The sequence below is a fragment of the Cololabis saira genome, chromosome 8, assembly GCF_033807715.1.
Source record: "Cololabis saira isolate AMF1-May2022 chromosome 8, fColSai1.1, whole genome shotgun sequence".
Taxonomy (NCBI): Eukaryota; Metazoa; Chordata; class Actinopteri; order Beloniformes; family Belonidae; genus Cololabis; species Cololabis saira.
Genome location: NC_084594.1, coordinates 31,951,003 through 31,972,987, shown reverse-complemented (window position 1 = coordinate 31,972,987; position 21,985 = coordinate 31,951,003). Strand labels below are relative to the sequence as shown.

The 21,985-nt window shown below is 40.5% G+C and overlaps 1 protein-coding gene across 6 annotated transcripts in view; it reads left to right on the top strand.

Moving 5' to 3' along the window:
• The window catches only part of LOC133448855 (plexin-A1-like), a 207,303-nt gene that overhangs the window by 122,885 nt on the left and 62,433 nt on the right, over positions 1–21,985 (top strand). For all 6 annotated transcript variants that reach the window (XM_061727782.1, XM_061727778.1, XM_061727781.1 and 3 more), the window contains exons 5-9: positions 751–851; positions 3,018–3,141; positions 5,281–5,434; positions 6,540–6,639; positions 13,025–13,139. In XM_061727782.1, the coding sequence (XP_061583766.1) occupies positions 751–851; positions 3,018–3,141; positions 5,281–5,434; positions 6,540–6,639; positions 13,025–13,139 (594 nt within the window). The remainder of the gene's footprint in view (positions 1–750; positions 852–3,017; positions 3,142–5,280; positions 5,435–6,539; positions 6,640–13,024; positions 13,140–21,985) is intronic.

Sequence of the window (21,985 nt, the reverse complement as noted above, 5' to 3'; positions counted from 1 at the left end):
TAGCAGCTAGTCTGTCAGTCACATTTTTAAGCAAACTTGATCTCTTGTGAATATCTTGAAATACACACACTTTAGGACCCACTGGTGGTATGTTGTGAACCATCTGTCATCACCTTTAACTAGAGGGGAGGGGTAAACATGCACACTTGATCTTTTCTCATAGGCAACATCTGTGACTGATCGTCAAGTCTTTGCATTCAGTGTACCTAGTGTGATATATACACTCAGACACACACACACACAGCTGTGTCACACTGGTGCAACGAGGCCTTGCTTCACAACTGCTCTCTCATGCTTGTATACACACACACACGCACACACAAGCTGGTATCTGTTCCTGTGGTCTTCAGTCTCTTGGATTTTCGAGGTCATCTGTCAATCAAAGCACTGCTGCCACAGCCACCTGTCAGGTGTCCCAGCATGCATTGCAAAGCCTTTCAAGTGACATGCTTGACCAAAGGCAGTCACAAGCCGCTGAACCTGGAATCACTCACTGAATCACACATATGCAGACATATGCACATGCACAGTAACAGACATACACACACTCTCTGGCTTGCTCCCATTTTTTGTCTTTCAGGCGCACAAGCTAACACACACACACACACACACATTATGTTTGCTGAACCCATTAAAAACTGTGCAAGTCTGATAAACTGCCACATTCAGCTTCAGTGTGGTGTTTGTGTTTTTTTGATAATTAAGATGCTGATCATTTCTTCTCCATCTCTGATTTGTCTTTCTCCGTAGGTGGTGAGAGTCCCAGTGGAGAGCTGTGAGCAGTACAGCACTTGTGGAGAGTGTTTGGGTTCCAGAGACCCTCACTGTGGTTGGTGTGTTCTCCACAATATGTAAGTGTCCCACGCACTCCTACTCGCTTCAACTTTCTCCACCTTGGTTCTCCTAATATGCACACAATTGCCCTATTTGGCAGATAATTCTGAAAGAAATGCTTCTATGTTTTTTGAGATAAGCATGTAATTTCAGAGGGGAAGAACTTCTCAGAGGACTTGAGGGGAGTCTGTTCTTCGTGTGTCACCTTTGGGCACTTGCCAGATGTGATGCAGCTCCATTAACACCATTGTGCAGTTGTCCATGCAGGTCCATGCATCCCAAGAGATATCAGTGGGGAAAACTAAAAGACTAGTTCAGACAACATTTAGATCACCAGGACCCTTATAAATACATGGGCATGTAAATGATGAGTTGGCCCTTATGGAATATGGGCAAGAGGCATCCAATAACCCAACATTTTTTTACAAGCTGATATTCGTAACTGCTGTCTTCTGAGTAAACACAAGTGTGAACTTCAACTCTTTTTGTCTTTATTAAAGTCCTTCTAAGAGCATGATTCATCTGGAAGTGTGTAAAGGGAGCAAATCTTTTATCTCAGATAACATCATAGTTTGGCAGCCTCGCTGGTACCATTGTTTTTCTCAATAGTGTTTGTTTTCGTGTATGAACCCAGTTTAATACATTGACTTTTTCTTCTCAGAGGGTGGAGTTTTTTTTTTTTCTTTTTCTAAATAAACATCGCTTATGACTGGATATTTAGTAAGGGTGGAGAATCGTAGTAACGCTGTGTGTAGCATATCAAACTTCTGTCAAACAAGTGTGTTTGGAGCGCAGTTTAACACAGGCTAGCTGCAGTTTCTGCACACTCTGTTGGTGTGTGTGCACCCAGGAGAGGGAGACTTGCTACATGTTACTGAAAGGTGACGGGGTGTTAAACAATATTTGGGACGCCTCAAGCATTTGGCATGAGGCCATCTGTCAGTGTATTAATTAAAATTATGGTACATATCAACAGTCTGCTTTTCTTCTAGGCCCACATAAAACACACACACACACACACATACGCCTGTGTTGCTCCATTTTAAGGAACTGAACCATTGATTCAGTTGGTTGGTCGGTTGGTCACACGCTGACCTTGCATCTTGAATGCAGCATGTAATGTAGGTACATGTAGGTAATTTCTTACCTTAGAGTGGCTATTGTATATATCTTATTAAAAGCGAATAGTAACTTCTATTCAGCAGTGCACTTGAGTGAGAAGCATACATGGTCACATGTGGAGGTGTTTCTGGACAGAGCACACTTCATCCACACAGTTACAGTCCCATCACAGGAACAGGAGAAGGAAAAGAGACTTTTAATAAGAAAAAATTGACACACCTTTGGTAGTTTTCTGCTACTGCCTTACCGTGATTGAATGTGTGTGTTCACATCAGTGACCCTCAGAGGAGCGTTTGGTAACTGCGTTTCCTTCCTGAGCTTGAGTGAAGGCTAACTAAACGAGGGACTGGGGGAGCTTCTATATGGAGCAGGCAGTTAGCATTTTCCTGCCTCCCCCGTGTTGTTTAGGCCTTGCAGAATGCCTCATCAGCACTTTCTCCTCACCGCTGGGACCAGTTGTTGTTAGCGTGAAGGTGAAGCAAATGCTTATAGTAAAACCGCTACAAAATCGGGCTATATGCTGATTGTCAGAACTGCCAGTTGGCATGAAATAGGGCGGAAGGGGTGGAGGGAGCGGAGGGAGCTGGAGGATGGGGCAATTCCAGCCAGCCTCATATCAATGTGCGACTGGTTTGAATTGCATAATTTTAATGGTTCAGGGAAGCTTTAATGATTGTCTGTATATCTCCAAAGAAGTTTGAGTATGGTTGGGCCGTAAAGTGAAAAGATGCGCAGAGACTGAACATTCATTTAGCTTCGCAGCTCTTGCACAGATGTCAGGACCAATAAGATTGTGATGTAAAGGCCTACAGTAATGGCCGAGGGAAGCTATTAGCCTATTTGTCTTTTATTATTGCTCTCATTTCCATGCATCTGTGACAGCTGTACATGTTTATCATTTTAATGTGATTGTCATATTAGCTTAACAGTTCCCCTTATCCTCTATTTTCTCTCTTCTCACATCTGATCTCTGTCATCTGTTCTTTCTTCTTGGTTTCTCTTCATCTTTTCATCCTGTTTCCTTTTTTTTTCTCAATTTCTTTTCATCCGCCGCTCCTCAGATGTTCTCGTAAGGACCGCTGTGAACGAGCAGGAGAGCCTCAGAGGTTCGCCTCGGACCAGAGACAGTGTGTGGAGCTGACTGTTCAGCCAAGAAATATCTCTGTCACCATGTCTGAAGTTCAGGTATGCATTTCCCTGTCTATGAGCCCAGTTTTATAAAAAAGAATGTGAGAACCACAGAAGAGATGAAAACTCAAGTGTGTGACTTCAGACAGTCCTGGAACATGCATATATTGAAGCACTTTAACAACCCACTTGCAGTGTGATAATAAGAGGGTGTTGGCCCACAGACATGTGGAAAGGATCAGCTGTTGATTGATTCAGCAGCATTGCAATCAGCAGATGATCCATTTTACATCTTGAGCACACACATTTTGCCTAGATTTTTTGGCAGTGAATTGGATGATGAGATCAATATTATTCTTGTATATCTTTGTTGAACGTAATATTCCTGTCACCAGCCAATTTCCCCTTGCTTAGCAGGAGGCCAGGAAACTATCAGTCTGGCTCTGTCAAATAGTAATAAACTCTACGTACCGAAGCTCACCAATTGCTATTATTCATCTCTGAGTTTGCATAAAAAATAATGTGGTGTAAGTCTCCTGTTATTTTTTGATAGTGTTTAAGTTTCCATATCACCAAAATTGCTGGAAGTTTTCTCTGCTATAATGAAACAGCCCGGCACATAGTCAGCTGTTCAAACGACAGTTGCTGTTTTCAGAGTAAACATTATGCAGTAGTTCCGGTTGGAGGATTTAAGTACTTAGTTATTTCATATAGGCAGGGTGGCTTTTTTTGTTTTATTGTTTTTTAAAATGTCCTACTTAAAGGTAGTATTCTCTTGGATTGAGGCTGGCTCACAAGGAATAAATATAAACATATAACCTGGTTTATTTATGAATAGAATAGTTTTTTATAACCAGAATATTTTATTTACCAAAGTTGTCCTCTACTCCTTGATTTAACATGTTAGACAGTTTTGGTAAGGTGGGCCGTTTGCTTTTAAAGTTTGGATTGGAGACCACAGCAAACTGACACAAGACTGCAAACAGATAAAACCATCGGGTGGCAAAATCTGAATCTCCATATCTGGTGTGAAAGTGTTTTGGTATATTGACTTGTTTTTTATTCGTGTCAGTAGGTTTTTGAACAACTTGCAAACTCTGACACTATAGTTTCTATGAATATTGCATTCATTAGATGACATGTTCACCTGTAAAACCAGCTCAGAGGGTGTATATGTCTCCTCAGTTACAGCACAGCTCTGCCTCCACTTCTCCCTATTTTTGAGTGACAAATGAGCTGCATACTTACAAGTTTCAATTAAACTACCTAAGTTTAGTCACCAACATCAGGTGCACATGTAAATCCATTTCCAGGTGTCATTTCACATGCAGACACACTTTGAAATCCTAAAGTTATTACAACGTCATAACTAAATATCTGAAAAATGAATATGAATCAACATTGCAAAAAAAGCAAATCGTGTGTTTCAAGTGCAATTTGTAAATTGTAAAATTGGCTTTATATGTCAAGAACAACAAAACTTTTCATTGCATTCACGTAAACTGTTTACTAAAAACTTAGAAATGTACTTTTTTATGGTCACACATTCTGTTTAAGACATAAAAATGTGTTTCATTGCTTTTTTCTTTTTGAAATATATATTTTCTCATTTCTTCTTTCTTTACTCCTCCATATGTTCCATATTTGTTGTTAAGTTTAAGCTCATTTTTCAACTGAGATTATGGTTCTGGATATTGCAGCTCGTCCACAGTTCTCTAGTTGCAACATGTCATCCAGGCTTCGTAGCAAACATTGAAGTAATGACATTTCATTACATTACATTAAATTCATTACATTACAGTAAATTCACAAAATGTAAAAACAAGAATATAACTTACTAGCTTTTTATTGTTTCTATATTTGTGTACATAAGTCTGTGTAAAAGTGCCTATTCTGTCAATAGCTCTTCAGTTTAACCACATCGGTTTGAGTGATTTGTTTCCCTCTACTTTCTTTCTCCACATTAACACATACACATTAACCTCACTGTAGCTCTGGCGGTGACTGATGCCCACTTTTATACACACATGCAATTGCTCTTTCATTCCTGTTACTGTCACAGATACCCACATCCATGCCTTACTCCCCTTCTCTCCCACTCCCATTAACCCTCATGTCATATCTTATAACAATCCATGTACACCATGTCCTTCCATTGATCTTGCGCTGATTGTCTCACTTCTTCTTTTTCCATAGCTCGTCCTTCAGGCTCGTAATGTGCCCAATCTGTCAGCGGGGGTCAACTGCTCCTTCGAGGACTATGTGGAGACAGAGGGACGGATCCAGGGTGGACACATCTATTGCATGTCTCCTTCTGCCAGGGACATCGCCCCAATCACCAGGAACAAAGGTCAAGACATGGAAAGCCGATGAGTTATGATATCATGTGGCAGTGAGGTCATTTGGGCAGAGAGGGTGTGGTTTTGTTGAGTTACAGTGACATTCGAGATGTTTCTGTGTTGGTGCTTGATTTTTTTTTTTATCAGCTGATTTTCATGTTGCGTCTCTCTTTCACTGTCCTGGTTTTTTTTTTTTTTAATGTCATACTGTCTTCTGTCCTTGTGCCCCTGGCCTATCAGTGCTATCTATGTTGTATTCATCACCACTGGCTGATGCGTCCCCTCCCAAGGGATATCGTAGTGCACTGCCACCAGAGAAGTGGAGAGCTGTGCATTTACTCAAACTGAATTTTAATGTTACAGCTGATTTTCTTTGTGTGTCTATATCCAGAATTCCTTGTCAGCACCAATAACAGGCCATTGCCTTTCAAATGCCCACATACAGGTTCACATTTATCTACTGAAAATAGAACTGGTTTTGAATTCCCATTACCATGCATTTTGCCCTTTTGTCAGTTTTGTTTCATTTTTTTTTTCTCTTTCATTTCTTGCATCTAAATGACTACTTTGCTCTTAACACATTTTCAAAGTGTTAACTTCAGTGTGGCTTACTGTCATATTTAAAAATATCTGACTTTTATATATTTAATTTTTCTCTAAGATTGTGTGCTAGTTTCATGTCCGATTCTGTCACATCACAAAGACATTAAAAAAAAACCTTGAACATTCAGAGCACTGAAAACATGTCAGATGGTGTGCTTCAAGTTTCCTCCAAGAGACAGCTCAGAAGCTCTGCTGAGCGCATCATGCCCCATTATGAACTCTCATTAGTTCTGGCATCCAAACACTGATTGGTGATTCTATTTTTAATGCTACCCTTACGTGGGAGGAGATACGAGTAGTGTTTTGCTAAGTTATAGCGTTCTTTTGTTGCGTGTGCATGTATGTGTAATCTTTCTAGTGGAAACTGATGTGAGACATTTATTAATTGTTTTTTAAGTTATGTGGTATGATTTTGGCTGTTGGCTGTTTACTAACTTATTCTTTTCCAGAACTCTAGAGATATAAGGAACGTTGTAGCTGAATATACTTATTTTGCTGTTTTTTTTCCTGCAGGTGACAAGCGAGTGGTCAAGCTCTACCTCAAGTCCAAGGAGACAGGAAAGAAGTTTGCCAGTGTAGACTTCGTCTTCTACAACTGCAGTGTCCACCAGTCGTAAGTTATAACAATTAATGATTTATTTGGTTTTTTTCTTTTCAACATCCTGCTTGCATTTGTTTCTATTCTTGAGACAGAGCCTCTGTTTAATCTGACTCTGAGCTGTCTGCTGTTACTGTCCAGCAGACGCATGCATACCTATCCCACCCCCTCCGGCCTCCACAGGAGGCTAGTGTTACTGTTGGAGTGAAAAATCAGATGTGCCCTACATTAGACACCATTGTGTTATGAGTTACGTCTATTCTTTATCCTAACCCACGAGACACATAAGGGTTCTCTAATTATGTATTTATTACACGATGGCTTGCTGCAGGTCCTTCCATTCACAAACTTTAACTCCATATACATCTTCTCTTAAAAAAACAAGCACATGTCCATTACAAGAAAGACAACAGCAAAAACTCTTAGTACTCCTACATTTGAATATCAGGAATAAAATCTTGCTCATTCTGATCTGTTAATCTCCTTCACAGCTCTCTGACCAATCTAAACTACCTCTCCTAATCCACCTTTTAGCTGAAAATCTCTAGCCACACCCCTGAGTCAGTCCTACCACACGCCCAATGCACCCTACGAGCCTTAAACAATCCTGCAACTCCTAGACCCCCACCTCCCTCCTCCCTCCATCCTGTCAATCTGTGGCTTATCCTGGGGAGACTGAAACGTCTGCTGGGGTATTAGCCTTGGGGCAGCAGATGGTTCTAAGGCCCCTGGGGTACTGCAGGGCTCCATCCTGACTTCCCTTGGATGCTGGATGAGTCTCCTTCGAGGATTGTCCATAAACACACATACATGCACCACCACACCTTACCCCACTGCGTCACTTAGAGATCATTGCAGCCCTGAATGTCTTGGACACCTAATCCGTTACCGTGACCTTTAACCCAATCCGTCCTCATTTTCCTGCTCTTCTACACAAATCCCTTGCCACAAACATGATTAGCTCAGCTGGTTACGGGTGTGGTGGTTTACAATGTCAAATCATGCTTAATTTATCTCCCACAAGGACCTTATGTTTTTTTTTCCCCTCTATGTGCTTTTCACCAGTTACAATGAATTTTGTGTCAACTATAAACCCCCTGATTGCAGATGGCTTCATGTTAAAAAATAAAATGCATAATTAGATTTTTTTAGTATTTCCTAACAGTACAGTGAGTCATGATTTACATAAAAAATCTAGAATATTTTTTGTCAAATGTAAACCATGTGACTGCAAATGGCTTAATGTTGAAAAATAACACATAATTAGATTTAAGAAATATATATACATCTTCCTAAAGTACAGTATAGGTCACAATATCCAATGAAAATAGCATAAGAAATGTATGACAAGTGACACAGACAAGAGGGTTGTCCATTTGAAGATAATACCCCAATGAACTCTGATTAAATCCGCTCCCTGTGCTGATCTAATATATCCAGCGAGTGATGTAATGGACATGTTTAATGGAGTTAGAGATGGGGGATGTTGCATCTTCTTCAGTGTCTCTTATGGTGAAGCAAGATGCTGAGATAAGAGCCCCATTTGGAGCTGGCAGTCCGTCCTGCATATGCGCTGTGCCCCAGGCTTCAGTGTATGGCATCTGATGAAATCAGACTGGTAATGTCGTTGGTGTAATGGCTGCACGGCCACATGCAAGGCAGTGTGTCTGGAATGCCTGGTTATTTTTGATGGAGTTGAATTTTCATCTAACAAGTTTAGACTCAACGTACTGCAGACTTTACCACAGTGAAGGAGGAAGATTGTAACATTTGCTTGAAACCTACTGAAACTAGAAACTATATGTGTAAGCGGTCATTCAATTCCTGTCACCTTTTTTTTCCTTTTCTAAGTAACATATTATACTCCTTAATATTATGCCTGATTTTGAGGGCGGGTACACTGACTCTCACACGCTGTCACCCAATCCCTGATCCCTCAAAGTATCCAGACCGAAGAAAGGCCAAAAATTTACATAGCTGTATTAATATAATTAGGATTACCAGTGTTTCAGTTTAACGGTTTCTAAGATTGAAACAGAATAAACATCCATAACTATGATTACTCCTCAATTAATTATTTCCATATGGGTGTGTTTTTTTTTTTCCCTAATTCACCGCACTCAATTGTAGATTGAGAATCTGAAAATAACTTTAGGTTCATGGTCACGGGAAATACTTTCTTTGCTATTGCAATATTTGCAATATTTGTGAAAAAATAAAAGAACAGTAGATATTTATTTGGTTTTATTCTGCAATAACGGTTGCATGAGGATGGACATATCTTTTTTCTACTAGTGTCCTTGTGTGGGCAGCGCAGGTTTGAGTCCCGACCTGTCGATCTATACTACAATGTCTCCCCCCTCTCTCTACCCGTTTCCTGTCTATTTACTTTCTCAATAAAGGCCACTAGTGCCACACAAACCTTTCAACAACCAAAAAACATTATAATTATGCAATATACTATTCGAGAGGAGCATTCAATTATTTAACCAACTTGTTTTCTTTTTTTTTTTTTATACATAGCATCCAATAAATAACACATTTTTCCAAGTACAGGAGTGTCACATACATCTCCCTAGGAAAGTGGCTTATATTTAGGACTTCAAGTTGACCAAGGAAAGAACACAGGGGGAAATCATAGCCTATTGTGCAGAGCTTCAAAGAAATAGTGCTTCTCCAAATGTAGTGCATCTTGATTAGCATGTGAATATGAATGGATTAAATTAGCATGAGCGTGGTCGTGCAGGGAGTGCGTTTCCAGCTGCTCAAGCCACTAAGTGGTTACAGGCAACAGGAAAGGGTAAGCAGGAGCACCGAGGTGATACTGGGGGGTCTGAATAATGGAGGCCTCCTCAACAAGACAATCAAATGTACTCAAATGGCCCTGGGTAAGCTTTTTCTCAAACAAGCATGTTCCCATGGTATAAAAGACTTTGAAATCATGTAGCAGCTTTTGACAGGGGGCCTCGGTTACTTCGAGGAACTGAAGAGTGAAACTGTGGGGGGTTGTTAGGTATAGCCTACCACTGGCCTTTGGTAGCGCATATAATGATGACATTTTTATTTCAAAGTACATGGTTATAAAAGTTTAAAGAAAAAAGCAGTGGTAACCTGCTGCTGTTTTGCTCATTATTTCAAAGTCCCTGGTAGACTAACAAGCTTGATTTGACATGAATAAAAGATGTAAGTCAGACATAAATGGTTTTGGTGGCTTGGGAACAGATGTGATAACTGATGTGAACTGCTAACTATACATCATACAATTCACTGTTTGGTTTGGGTTACCTGCTGTGTTAAGTTGGTGTTCTGGTGTATTTTGATGACCACTGATCCACTGGGCCCAAGATGAAAAAATACAATCTCTTTCACATTCAAATCAGTCATTGTTACTCGGTGAATAAATGCTTATATGTTACAGTTGATTAGTTGGTGTCCATTTGTCTTGCACAAAAACTTAATAAGAAGGACTGAACAAAGCATTTGATCACCCAAGAGCGCTTTTGAAGGCTCTTTTTCTTCTTAGTGCATTTATAACATGGCATATGTTATAAATTGGTGAAACGACCAGGCCTGGCAACCAGCTGGAATACATCCATCTTGTTTCTGTTACTGTAAGTTAACTATTTTAGATCGGATGGTTTAGCTTATGCTATAGTGCTAATTGATTTTACTTTACATTAAAACTGATCACATCTGTCCAAACATCCTCATTTCAAATATTGCTACGAAATTGAAACCAGGAATGAGTGCTGCCGGAGCTAAAACAAGGACTATCGGAGGTCCACTGGGACTCACTGTTGCTTGGCCTGCTGCTTGTGGTGCTAGGCCAATTGCAGTCACCTGCAGGTTGGGCAGACATACCAGTGTGGCTCTGTGAGCCAAGTGACTGCAGTCCCAGCAGACTTCCGCTAGTTCCTGTTTTAGCTCTGGCAGCGCTCCATACAGATGCCTTAGGCTAGTGTTCCAGTAAATCAGCTTGGACGGGTCCTAAAATGATCTGAGACAAAAATCTGCCTCAAATTATTTCAGAACCAGATCAGCAAGATGCAGTCCAGCAGATGTCCTCTAGTGGCTCTGGCTCTCAACCTTCGACCCAGGGTGAAGATGGCTGCTTTGCTAAGCAACTGTCCCAAACCATTCCAGGACAATACAAAACAAATGGCAGAGATCTCTTAGTACAGTTAAAAGGAAAACAAGTCACAGTATCTTTAAAAAAAAAAAAAAAAAATCTCATAAGTCAAGTCTAAATAGTGCTAAGCAGCTAAAGTGATGAGAGCTATCCATTTGCCATGCCAGCTGTAAATCTAAATGGTTTTATATAATTTTACCTGATGGGGTGCATAAAAATTAACTTACTCTGTATTTGTAATGGATGTTAAATCCAGCTATGGAGATCAAAACCATTTTTTGAACCAGTGTCTATTTCTGCTGTAGAGTTGGCCATTTAAACATGGGGTCAGTGGAGTTTGACTCACTTAATGAGCCAGCCTTAGTGGTCATTCAAGGAACTGCAATTCATCTTTCTTCTGGGTTGAAACTACTCAGAAAACTGGTCTTGCGTCAGTAATGTTGTTGGCTCTTTTGTTCAGTATTGACACACTTATCTTGCCAGTTCATCTGGGAGAGACCACTGAACCAAGTTCTGCTCTTTGAGTTTGAGTACTGTATACTAACCTAGTGTAGCTTAATCACTTTCTCTCCATTTGTTGGCACCACCGACAAATCTCTTTTTTGCTCTTGTGTGGTATTAAGAGGGCAGTTATTTCCTTAGCTGCACATCTTTCATTCTAAATGGACAGCCTCTGTCAGCACAATGTTAAATTGGTCAATTAAAGCAGCAGTGGGATTGAATTAAGCTCCAGCCTCTGATCTCAGTCAAAAGGAGGGGCCTGGGCTGGAAATGATGGCTTAAAGTGTGCACCTAACAAACGAGCAGCCCTAATTGATCCAAATGAATCCATGTCAGGGTTTGATGGATTCATAGATGAGTTCCAACTCAGAGCTCAAGAGTTGAGGCATTTCTCATGTGGATAATTTGAAGGAAAGCTGGCATTTTGCACAGCGTTAAAATATATTTGAGAGCTTTTTAGATTTTTTTCTTTTTGCTGTATACACCTGGCAAATATAGTTGAATACAAATCAGTCTGAGTTTTTTTCATTTTTTATTTTTTTATCATAACCTTTGAAGAAATAGTTCTTGCACAAACTCCCATGGCAACACAAGTCATAGCGAAGAAACTGAAATCTGGACTGCAGTTTGTTAAGCTTTATATTAAAAGGAAAAAAAAGGAAGTTAATACATTATGGTTTTATTAAATAATGCCTGCACACTTAAATAAGAAAGCAAGTGGCTTTACATCTCTCTAGGGCCGAGAGCACCAATAGAATTAAGCTTTGATGATAAACCGCTCGCTTGTAAGTGCCTGGCTTTCTTCCATGGGTTTCTTTCGAAGTGAATACGCACATATAGATTTGTAATCACCTCAGAACGTCCTGCCTAAGAGTTCCTCCCTCTTTTGTGAGACACTCACTCTCTCACAATGCCTGGCGTCTACACCTCCATCAGGGAAATCCACCTGCTTTTGATCTCTCCTATTCCTCTTTGCCTCTCTTCTTTCTCCCATCTTTCTCTTTCAGCCCATCTTTCGCCACCTCGCCTCATCTAAAGCAGGTGAATTAAAAATGGTGGAGCCCCCCTAGCCTCATGGATGAAAGAGAGCTTTGGACAAAGAACAGGGAGAAACTAAATGAAAGGGATGGAAAGGGTGAGAGGCAGAAGTTACAGACACAAAGTAAGGTTTACAATGAAAGGGGTTGAAAGAATGAACCAAAGAGGTAAAGAAAATGGTTATAAATGTATGCAAAGAGAAGACCATTGCTTATGGACATGATTTAAAAACACAGAAGAGGTAATAAATATAGCATATGAGCTGAGGTCTAAAGGAGAGAAAGAGGACGAGTAACTTGATATGATGGAAGATGGAGGGATCAGAGGTGATGGGGTGAAAGAATATTCCAAAAACGTCATGCAAAAATTGAAACGTATTTGGAAAGATATTTTAAGAAAAACTGACAGAGTAAAGGCTTAATGACAAGACTCCAGTAGCTTAGAGCCTGGCATATTATTGTAGATGTTTTTTTACTCATTGCGTTTCCTTCTTTCTTTTTATTTTGCAAGGACGTTAGCCCTGCACAAGTGCTCATTTCACACTGTTTTCACTCCATATTTCTGCTTTTATACTGTTTTAGAATGTACAACATATCGTGTGACAAAGAGACTGCAAAAACCTGGTGACAAACCTGTGTTACCGGGCACATACTGTGGCTGTGTGATGAGGTGTCAAAAAGCACATGCCTTTGCCACCTTCTTTAATGGTCTACACCAATCTGTCTGCTTTAGGTGCCTTTCCTGTGTAAATGGCTCCTTTCCATGCCACTGGTGCAAGTACCGCCACATGTGCACGCAGAATGCCAACGACTGCTCCTTCCAGGAGGGACGTGTCAACAATTCAGAGGTAAGATTCACTTTTCAGCTTTTACAGTATTAATTTCACTTTGGCAGCAGTCATCCCTCCATTCAGAATTTCTCATCAAATAAATGTGGAATAATTCAAAACATGCATCAAGTCTTGCCAAATGTATTTTATCAGCAGCATATATTATGATAAATTACTACAATGATACAAGTGTTATTTGTTTTTTAGATGTAATGTTACCATCTCCTGCATTCAAACAAATATTATGGCGACATAAGCAGAAATATAATTCAACAGCCAATATCGTTCTCCATCCACTCCCTCTGTGGCGTTAGGCTTCAGCTTTCCTCAACATCACCCTTCTGTGTGTATGCTGTCTGTATGTGGGATAGTGGCTTTTGGCACGGTGACAACAGCTTGTGTACTGTGCAGCAATAATTCTGTCGTGGCCCATAAGGCCATAAACGGGCCTGGATGAATGACTGTCTATGGAAATACTGCCTTGTTCTTACAAAGCCAAATGCTGCATTAGCATAAAAGCTAATAGTAATCGCAGTGAGTGGCAGCTAGAGCAGGCGTCAGTGCAAGGCATAACAAGTGTTTGTCAACTGTGGTAGTATGAAATGGACTCCAATTTGTGGAATCAATTCAGTGTTTTTTTTCCTCCTTTCTTTCTCTATACCCACACCATACACAGGCCTGCATAAACCCCCCCAGAAAAAATTCATGGAAATTCATATCTTCTCAATGGAATTACAGATGTAAACACACTGCACTCCCAAGTGACTGACAGTTATCCCTGGGCTTTATCTGACTGAGGACACACGTACACACAAACGCCCACACACAATTACAATTTCACCCTATCTTCTTCTATTTGTAGTCTGACTCTCCTTGTTATCTACATGCAGATTAAACCCCTCCTTGTTGGGCAGCCTGAATCACTGGCCTTTATTAATTGGTCAACCTTTATCCAATTACTTTCCTCTTTATCTCCTCTCTCTACCAGAGCTGTGCAGAATCCAAAACACAAGCTTGGTAAACCTCAGCCTCCGTGCACATCCAAAATAAGACACAGGCCCAGCTTTCATGGCTCACAGAGTTAGCGGGTTAGCGGATTAGCGCACCCATCTCCAAGGCATGAGGAGAGCTCTGGCGAATATAGTCTGAAACTGAGGGAGGCCAGAGGGGCAATGGATGGATAAACAAAAAAAAGCTTGCAGGGATGACATAAAAAGGGATGGATGAAAGGAAACATATAAACTGAGTGGTAATATCTTCATAATAGATCGGTTTATATGAGATCCTTGATCATTTATTACTTGATTTGATATTTGATGGAACAGTTTGAATTGCTTAGACTAGAATATAACCAACATCATAATTTAGTCTTAAGAGCCCCGCACCGGGTTTGCCGGCCAGCCATCCTCATACTTTAACTCAATACAAAACATTAGTGTAATACCACTGAATTTGATTCGGTTTTCCAGAAAGCAGCGCCAACGAACGCAGAAGAAACTGTGTCTAGACACCATTGAATAGGCATATAACCAATCAATGTTGCAACGTATTCAGCGTGACAACCTGATAAGTATCGGCTGAACAAAACGCATCCTAAATGACTTGTCAGTTTTGCAGTAATAATGTTTTGATCTAAGGTGTTATTAGCAATCCTGCCCATATCGTCGATGCCTCTATATAGACCATTGCTCGAAGCCGGCCCCATTGCGCTTGCTTCAGTATTTTCTGTACCGATAGAAATGGCTGCGGACACATTTCAAGCAGGAACATGCTACAATGTTTCCTAATCTTGATATAATTGCACACAATTCTCCCATCATCAAGCGCAGCCACTAAAAGAGACTCTTCCTTTGTTGGATTTGTAATTCAAGAACAGAGATATTAGTTTAAACTAGGGACTGTGGACAATATACTGTCCCACTGTAAGGGAAATGGGTCATATGTGAATACACATCAGCTGTTGGACCAGTGAGTTCAAACTAACTCCCAAGACTTCTTTTTTGCATATTGTTTTGCCAAAGTGCTGATTCCAGCCTATTTTGTATTATTGCTGTGGTATGCAGGACCAGTTTGCAGTCCATAAGCTTAAGTTAATGTGCTTTCATTGTCTGCTTTTGTTGGTTAATATTCAAATTGCAGGGTCAGGTAGCAGGTCTTTAATTGTACATGCAGGGTACAGTTTTCCTAAACTGCATCAGTAATGGGTCAGTTCTGGCACAGAGGTTCACTGGTACAAGTGGGTGTGGAAAGAAAAAGGACCCTTATTAATCCATCCATGTATGTGCTTGTATTTGATTGAAAATTTCTTGTAGGGCACGGTATGAATGCAGTCTCAGTAAAAGGTTTTATGGTGGGAAACAAGTGTTGCATACCGAAAAAAAAAATGAAGATTGATAGAGAGAGAGAGAGAGAGAGAGAGAGAGAGAGAGAGAGAGAGAGAGACGAAGACTTTTTAGCAACTGTTAAAATGAAACCAGTGGCAGGAGGAAAGTAAGGAGACGCATACCTGATGGCAGTGTCATGTGGACACAGAGACCTCTCCTCACCTTGCCTGCTCAAGAAATCAACAACCACATGCTCCACCGGAGAATCCATCATCTGAACTGTCTCACATATACACACACACAAAAACACACACTATACATAACTACAATGCTTTGTGTCTTTTGCGCAAAAAAGTGTAAACATTCTTGCGGTGACATGCACACACAAACACACACATGCATGCAGAGAGTCATTCATCATCCTTCTCTTAGCTGCCATATCCATTAGTCGCGCTCTCAGTGCCCCAACAAGTAGCGCTCTTCCTATAGGCAAGCTTATCCTTCTCCTCTCCGGGGCAGGATGCATCTTTCCCCTCCTCATCCCTCACCTCTTTGATGCTCAGTCACCTCATCTTTTTCCCATTTCTCTTCTTCACCTTCCTTTCTCTGGTTGTGAAACAATATATATTGTTAAAGAAGGGACAAAGGGAACACAAATATCCGTATGGTTAACCCCTGGTAGTTTTTGTAGCTGCTAGTTATCTAGCTTACCATCACACTCGCATATGCCTGCACACACAATTTAGATCTGAGCTGATCCTTTTTCTTTTTTTCTTTTCTTTTTTTTTTTTTTTTTTAACCAAGCTCTGGCTTTATCTGAAATACAGATAGCAGTGTTTAGCATACAAGTGAAATCAATTCTCCCGATAGCAGACATTTCACTCAGACCTTTACCGCTCCATACTGCGGATGAACACAGTAGATGGGATTGTATAGGATTCATTCTCACACAGTGATCAAAGGCCAGATAGCATTCACACAGGGTTGAGATGGGAATGCTCCTCCCACCTCTATGGTTTTAGTTTCCTTGAACTGAGTCCACAGTAGAGTTCAGAGGAAAGATGTCAGTCGCTGGTCAACAAAGTTCATCTGTTCATACAAACATGATCAAGCTTTATTTTTCTCCTCCTACTTCAGTCTTATTCACTGGTTCTTAACATTTCAGCTTAAAGGAGCTTGAGGCAGGATTGAGACAGGATTTATGAAAAAAAATTCGTAAACGTTTTAAGTTTTCTAGTAATAATGTCAGATGAAGCGTTCCAAACCAAAACGAATGAGCCCTCTAGTGTATCTCTCCGTTGCCTTGAACAGGCTGTGTGATGCAAAATGTGCTGCAGTGCTGGGGCCGAGTTTCCCGCGCTGTCCTGCGGATGTGACGTCAAATGACGCTGCATGCGCGTTCTCCCCGTTCTCCCGTGCCGGCTTCACTGTTGGCTGCAGTACCCCCAACGGCCGTCGTGGTGAAGGGTGGCGCTAGAGAGTCTCATTTCTTAAAAGGAGCCTCATGCTCCTTTAATAGATCTCAGAAAATATCAGTGTTTTATTTCGAAAAAATAAATCCACCATTTCTTATTGTTCTCTTAACTTGAATTCCTTACTTCTTTATTCCCCTCACCTTTTTTTTTAGATTGAGTCTTTTATTGCACCTATAACTTGTGTGTTGTCAGCGAGTGCACCCCACCAACTGATATCTTGTTACCCAACCAGCATTATAGTTTTATCTCATTCATCTGTAATTTATCCCACCACATTGCATTGTATGGAGTACAGTTAAGTGATTAATGGGCAAACACACTAAAGTTATTTTAGCTCAATATAAATCTTAACTGTATTAAATAAACCAAGCAAAATTGTCAAGCATTCTTTTTTTCTTTTTTAAGAACAGACTTTTTCAAAAACGGGAGAAAAAAACAAACAAAACAAGGGGGGGTGGGGGGTGTAGCTTTAATAACTGGTATTTCCAAATCAAATATGCATGAATCAACAATGCCTCCAATGGCATAACAAACAAATCTTGAATTATGGAGCAACCAGGCAGATAATTGCAGGAGAGGCGCAGGTGTAGCTTTAAAACAAAAAACAACAAAGGAGAGGAGACTTAAGAGAAATAATTTCTCTTGTGTGATTTATTTCCTCTTTCTGTCAACCCCTTCCCTCCTTTCTTTTCCTCCCTTCCTTATTTAGGAGCTCAATCTGTCCTTTTGCTTGGCCCATCTTTCTTGTCCCTCTTCCTTTCTCCTCCTTCACCTGTGAAGACAAATTATTTTTTACGAGTTATATTTTGAGTTTATGTCTTGATCAGTGCCAGACAAGGTTGAGAGTTTCTGAGCTTTAAGATAGGATTTTGTTTTAACTGTAAAGCAAGATTTGGTCACAGTTCCTGACACCATGATTGTTAGTATGGCACAAACATATTTTAAGCCTTATGTTTTAACAATATTGGTTGTTTCAATCCAGACTTGCACAAAGTGTGAGAAAGCTTTTCAATTCCTTATGTTTTTATGTGGTAAAGTTCTGTGTCAGGTTGTAGTCGGCGTGAGCAATTTGCTGTCTTCCTGCAAATCCTGCAATAATTACTGTTGTTCTTTCACTTGCTTTCACACTGATTGGTGGCTTTCACATTGCTATAATTTAGGATTCTTGCACAGATATGTGTTATGTGGAATGTGTGGCTCCAGTGATGAGTTTTGCTCACCTCCATCATCTAACTCCATTTTTTTTTCTTTGTTTTTTCATATATGTGTAGAAAAACTCCAGAGGCATTTTTCGTTGGGGAAAGGATTTTTTTTTTAGATATTTGCAGGAGTAAAAACCAAAAATGAGATGGATAAGATACCTAAAGCCAAGAGTCCCTCAAGCCCCCAGTATTCAGAGGTGCTTTTTAAATGGTGTACAGGTTCTGATTAAAATATGCAGTATGTATGTGTTTGCCAAAATAATGAGCCTTTCACACACCTGAAAAGTACATATAGACTACAGGCAGTCAGTACAAGAAGAATACAGACAACAATGTGTATCCAAGCATCTCTAGAGTTGTGCCAGCAGACATTTGCACACACTGTCCCTTGACAGCACATTAAGAGAGGCTCCATATAGACTGCAGTCACAAAGAATCACAATGCATTGGTATATTTTCTTAAGCATTCTCCTCCACGTATACACTCATAAACAGCCTGCCTACACAATCTCAAACAGTCGCATAAATACATGGTCACTGTCTTTTTCTTACACTCCTCTCGTGCACACAGCAATACTGAATCTATGGCTGACTGGATTATTTGTACAGAGGTGTGAAGGCCCCGGACAGAGATGCACACCGTGTTTACTCTGGCTGGTGCTCAAACACTGAGCAGAACACACACGTTCTCTCTAGAAAAGGACGTCCCACAGACTGTAGGCCAAGTCAGCTTGAGGGGTCTTTATTTGTGCATGGATATGTTTGTGTTTGACTATACTGCATTAGTGTGTGTTTGTGTGTGACTGTCACTGCTTCTTATCAGAAGAAGCAAAGCAGCAGTGCAGGGCTGCAGGGGGCATACGGTTAAGGAGGAGAAGGATGTGGCGTTTGTATCTGTTTGGTTATATCTGTCTTCACCACCTCCATCCTTCCCTTTCTTTTCTGTTGGAATTGTACATATCCCTTCTCACTTCTCTTCATATTGGTCTGCATATAATTTCATTATTTCTCTTTAGTCTCTGTTTTTCCCCTTTCTTTTAGTCTGCTTTATTCCTTTCTTCCTTGAGAGTAAACTCAAAGCAAGACTTGCATATATACACACCTGCATGTTTCCACTAAACATCAAGTGGGAAAAAAAATAAATTGTCAAATGAGTGGAGGTAGGATGTAATGTCTCACACACAGTTTACCAAAACAGATCACTCCTGCCAGTGTTGTATATATTACACCAGAGACAAACCCGAGATGGACAGAGGCGCTGCAACCGAGAGCAGATGGAAACAGAAAGGGGGAAAAAAAGGGGGGAAAATATGTAGAAAACGAGGAAAAGACGACAGCCGGGAGGAGAGTAGCAAAGCTGAAGCTGCAGATTACATTCAAAGTGATGCAATTTATTTTCCAAACGAGAGAGCAAGAAGAAGACAGAACATGGTGAGGAAGTGAAGGAGACGGTGAGAAGTAACTACATGGCTCCTTAACCAGATGGATCAGTGTGGTTTAGATTTATTGCTGTACACCTACTTTAGGTCTCTCAAACAGCTCCAGGCCCTTCGACCCTCCCTAATTTTGAACAGAAACTTTTCAGTCAAGTTTGCCAAGAAGCTTTTATCACATTTCCGGCATAAGGAAATCGGTGTCGGATTGTATCAGGCTTTTTTCCAAACTCTATTGTATACTTGTCTGATTTGTTAATAGACAATAGTGCCTGCAATTGGAGTTGTTCTTAAGCATTGGCGTTGTCATTCAGCTGTGGATTTCATGGGCTTCCCAAACAATGACAGTATTTACATCAAGGGAAGAATTATTACAAAATATTACAAAATATTTGCTTTTGGCCCTGGATGGGAACTTAAACAAATGGTGTTAGGTAAATGTGCACAGTATGTCAGGGATACATGCATGTTTCCTCTCCCTCTCTGTAACTATGTAGTTACTCATTCTCTTGGACTGAACCAGACCGCTGTCGCCTGCAGAAGGTAGGGAGGGTTTCCTTGGCCTGGAGAGACCGTAGCGAGTTTCATACCTTATGAAGTTTGCTCATTCATAGACTACCGTATTCTAAAAGGAAAGCAAAGCGATATTTATGGGAGGGGGTAGAGTTGAACAGGTTCAGCTTGCACCAAGTGCTTTATTTCAGCACATTTGAGGCTTTCTTTACTAAATAGTTTTGAAGTGTTACTCATTATTGGACATTTAAGAAATGTGAAGCAGGGAGTGGAGATCAGTGCAGATAATTGCAAGTGTTAGGTTTAACATTCCCATTGAGTTTTCAAAGTAATCTTCTTTCACTTAAAAAACCCGCTGATGCAGCATGTTTACCACCAGTCATGCCAACAGACTGCAACAGTGAAAATAGTATCAGTGAAAGCTTAATGAAGAGCTAATGTGAAGCAAAAATCCTTACAAATGGACACCCAGGCCATGTCTGCGGGCTGTGCACATGGGTGGTTCAGTGTTTGGGCAAGTTTGTGTCCGTGTCAGTCACAGGTCCCGGTGGTTTAATTATTCAGACTGTATTAAATCTTCATTTTCACACCCCTTACAGCCAGCATGCCTAATGGTGAACACATATGAATTTTGCATTTTTACTATCAAGCCGCCGGTGTGTTGGAAAGGGGGAAAAAAATAAATGCCAAGTCACTGAGACAAAAGAGAGATGGAGACTAAGAGATGTTGCAAAGTGATCTGGAGGAAAAATAAACTAAGATATGCAGGCAGATCAGAAAAGCAGAGACTGTGATTGAGAAACAGCAAGCACCTGCTGGGATGGAGAGTTGCAGAGAAGAAGAGGGGTGCTGTGGCGGCAAATCTCACAAGGCCAGCTAAGTGTCTGTCATGGTGGGCTTTTCAGCATGCTGTTTCACTAAAGTTGCTGTCAACGATTTTTATTCTAGCGTCCATTTTCCCGACACCAATGTCCTTGAAAGGAAAATCCAAGATACCCAGTGATCTACAACATGTAGGCCTCAATGAGGAGGGAGTGACTGGTGGGGAACTGGGTCTGAGAAGATGGTTTGTCATCCATTCATTGACTTAAATAGTAAATTTTCTATCATTACCCAAAATGTAACATTGTCCTGTCACAAGCAAGTTTGAATGGAAGAGTGTGCAATATATGCAGAGCCTAAATGGTGGAGACATTTGGGATTAATAAAGTATTTTGAATTTGTGTACACACATAGAAGTTTAAAGTTGTGACTTTCAGTTATTGTCAACTGGTGCCTGGTTTTTTATAGTGTGTTTGGAATCAGTGGAGCAGTTTTTGATGCAAGCAAAGGCTAACGTTACAAATAAGTCTACAGCGAGTGGCGATTGGGCCTACCTATAATGCTGAGAAATGATGAGTAACTGGACTAATTTTGTGAAGACCAAAGTTGAAACTCGCCATCATAGATGCTGGTTTCTTGCACACCCTCTCAAAGAATCAGATTTATGCTTGGTGGATTTAAGGGTCAAAGTAACAATCTTGTACCGCTGTTGTTATGAGATTGTATGCACACAACAACTAGCGTCACACACACACACAGACATTCATTTAGTAAAAATTCAAAAGGCTAGAGGTCTACACACCTACTCATTCATCACACCAGTTAACCTTTGGTACATGCTGTACACCGTTTTCATTATCAGTAAACCTTTACACTTCTCTAAATTAACAGGGAGTCATAAAAGTGTCAATTTTTGCAGCGTGATTTTAGAAAACGTGTTCCCTCTGTCCTTTTTGTTGCCACAATTCTCTATTTTAATCCATCCTTGCTGAAATTTGGGGCTGGGTCTGCAGAGAGGAGGCATAAGCAGCAGACAGGAGAGCATATCAACCTCAAAAATCAAGACATGGCTTTGAAAAGCTGAAAAGCACTAGG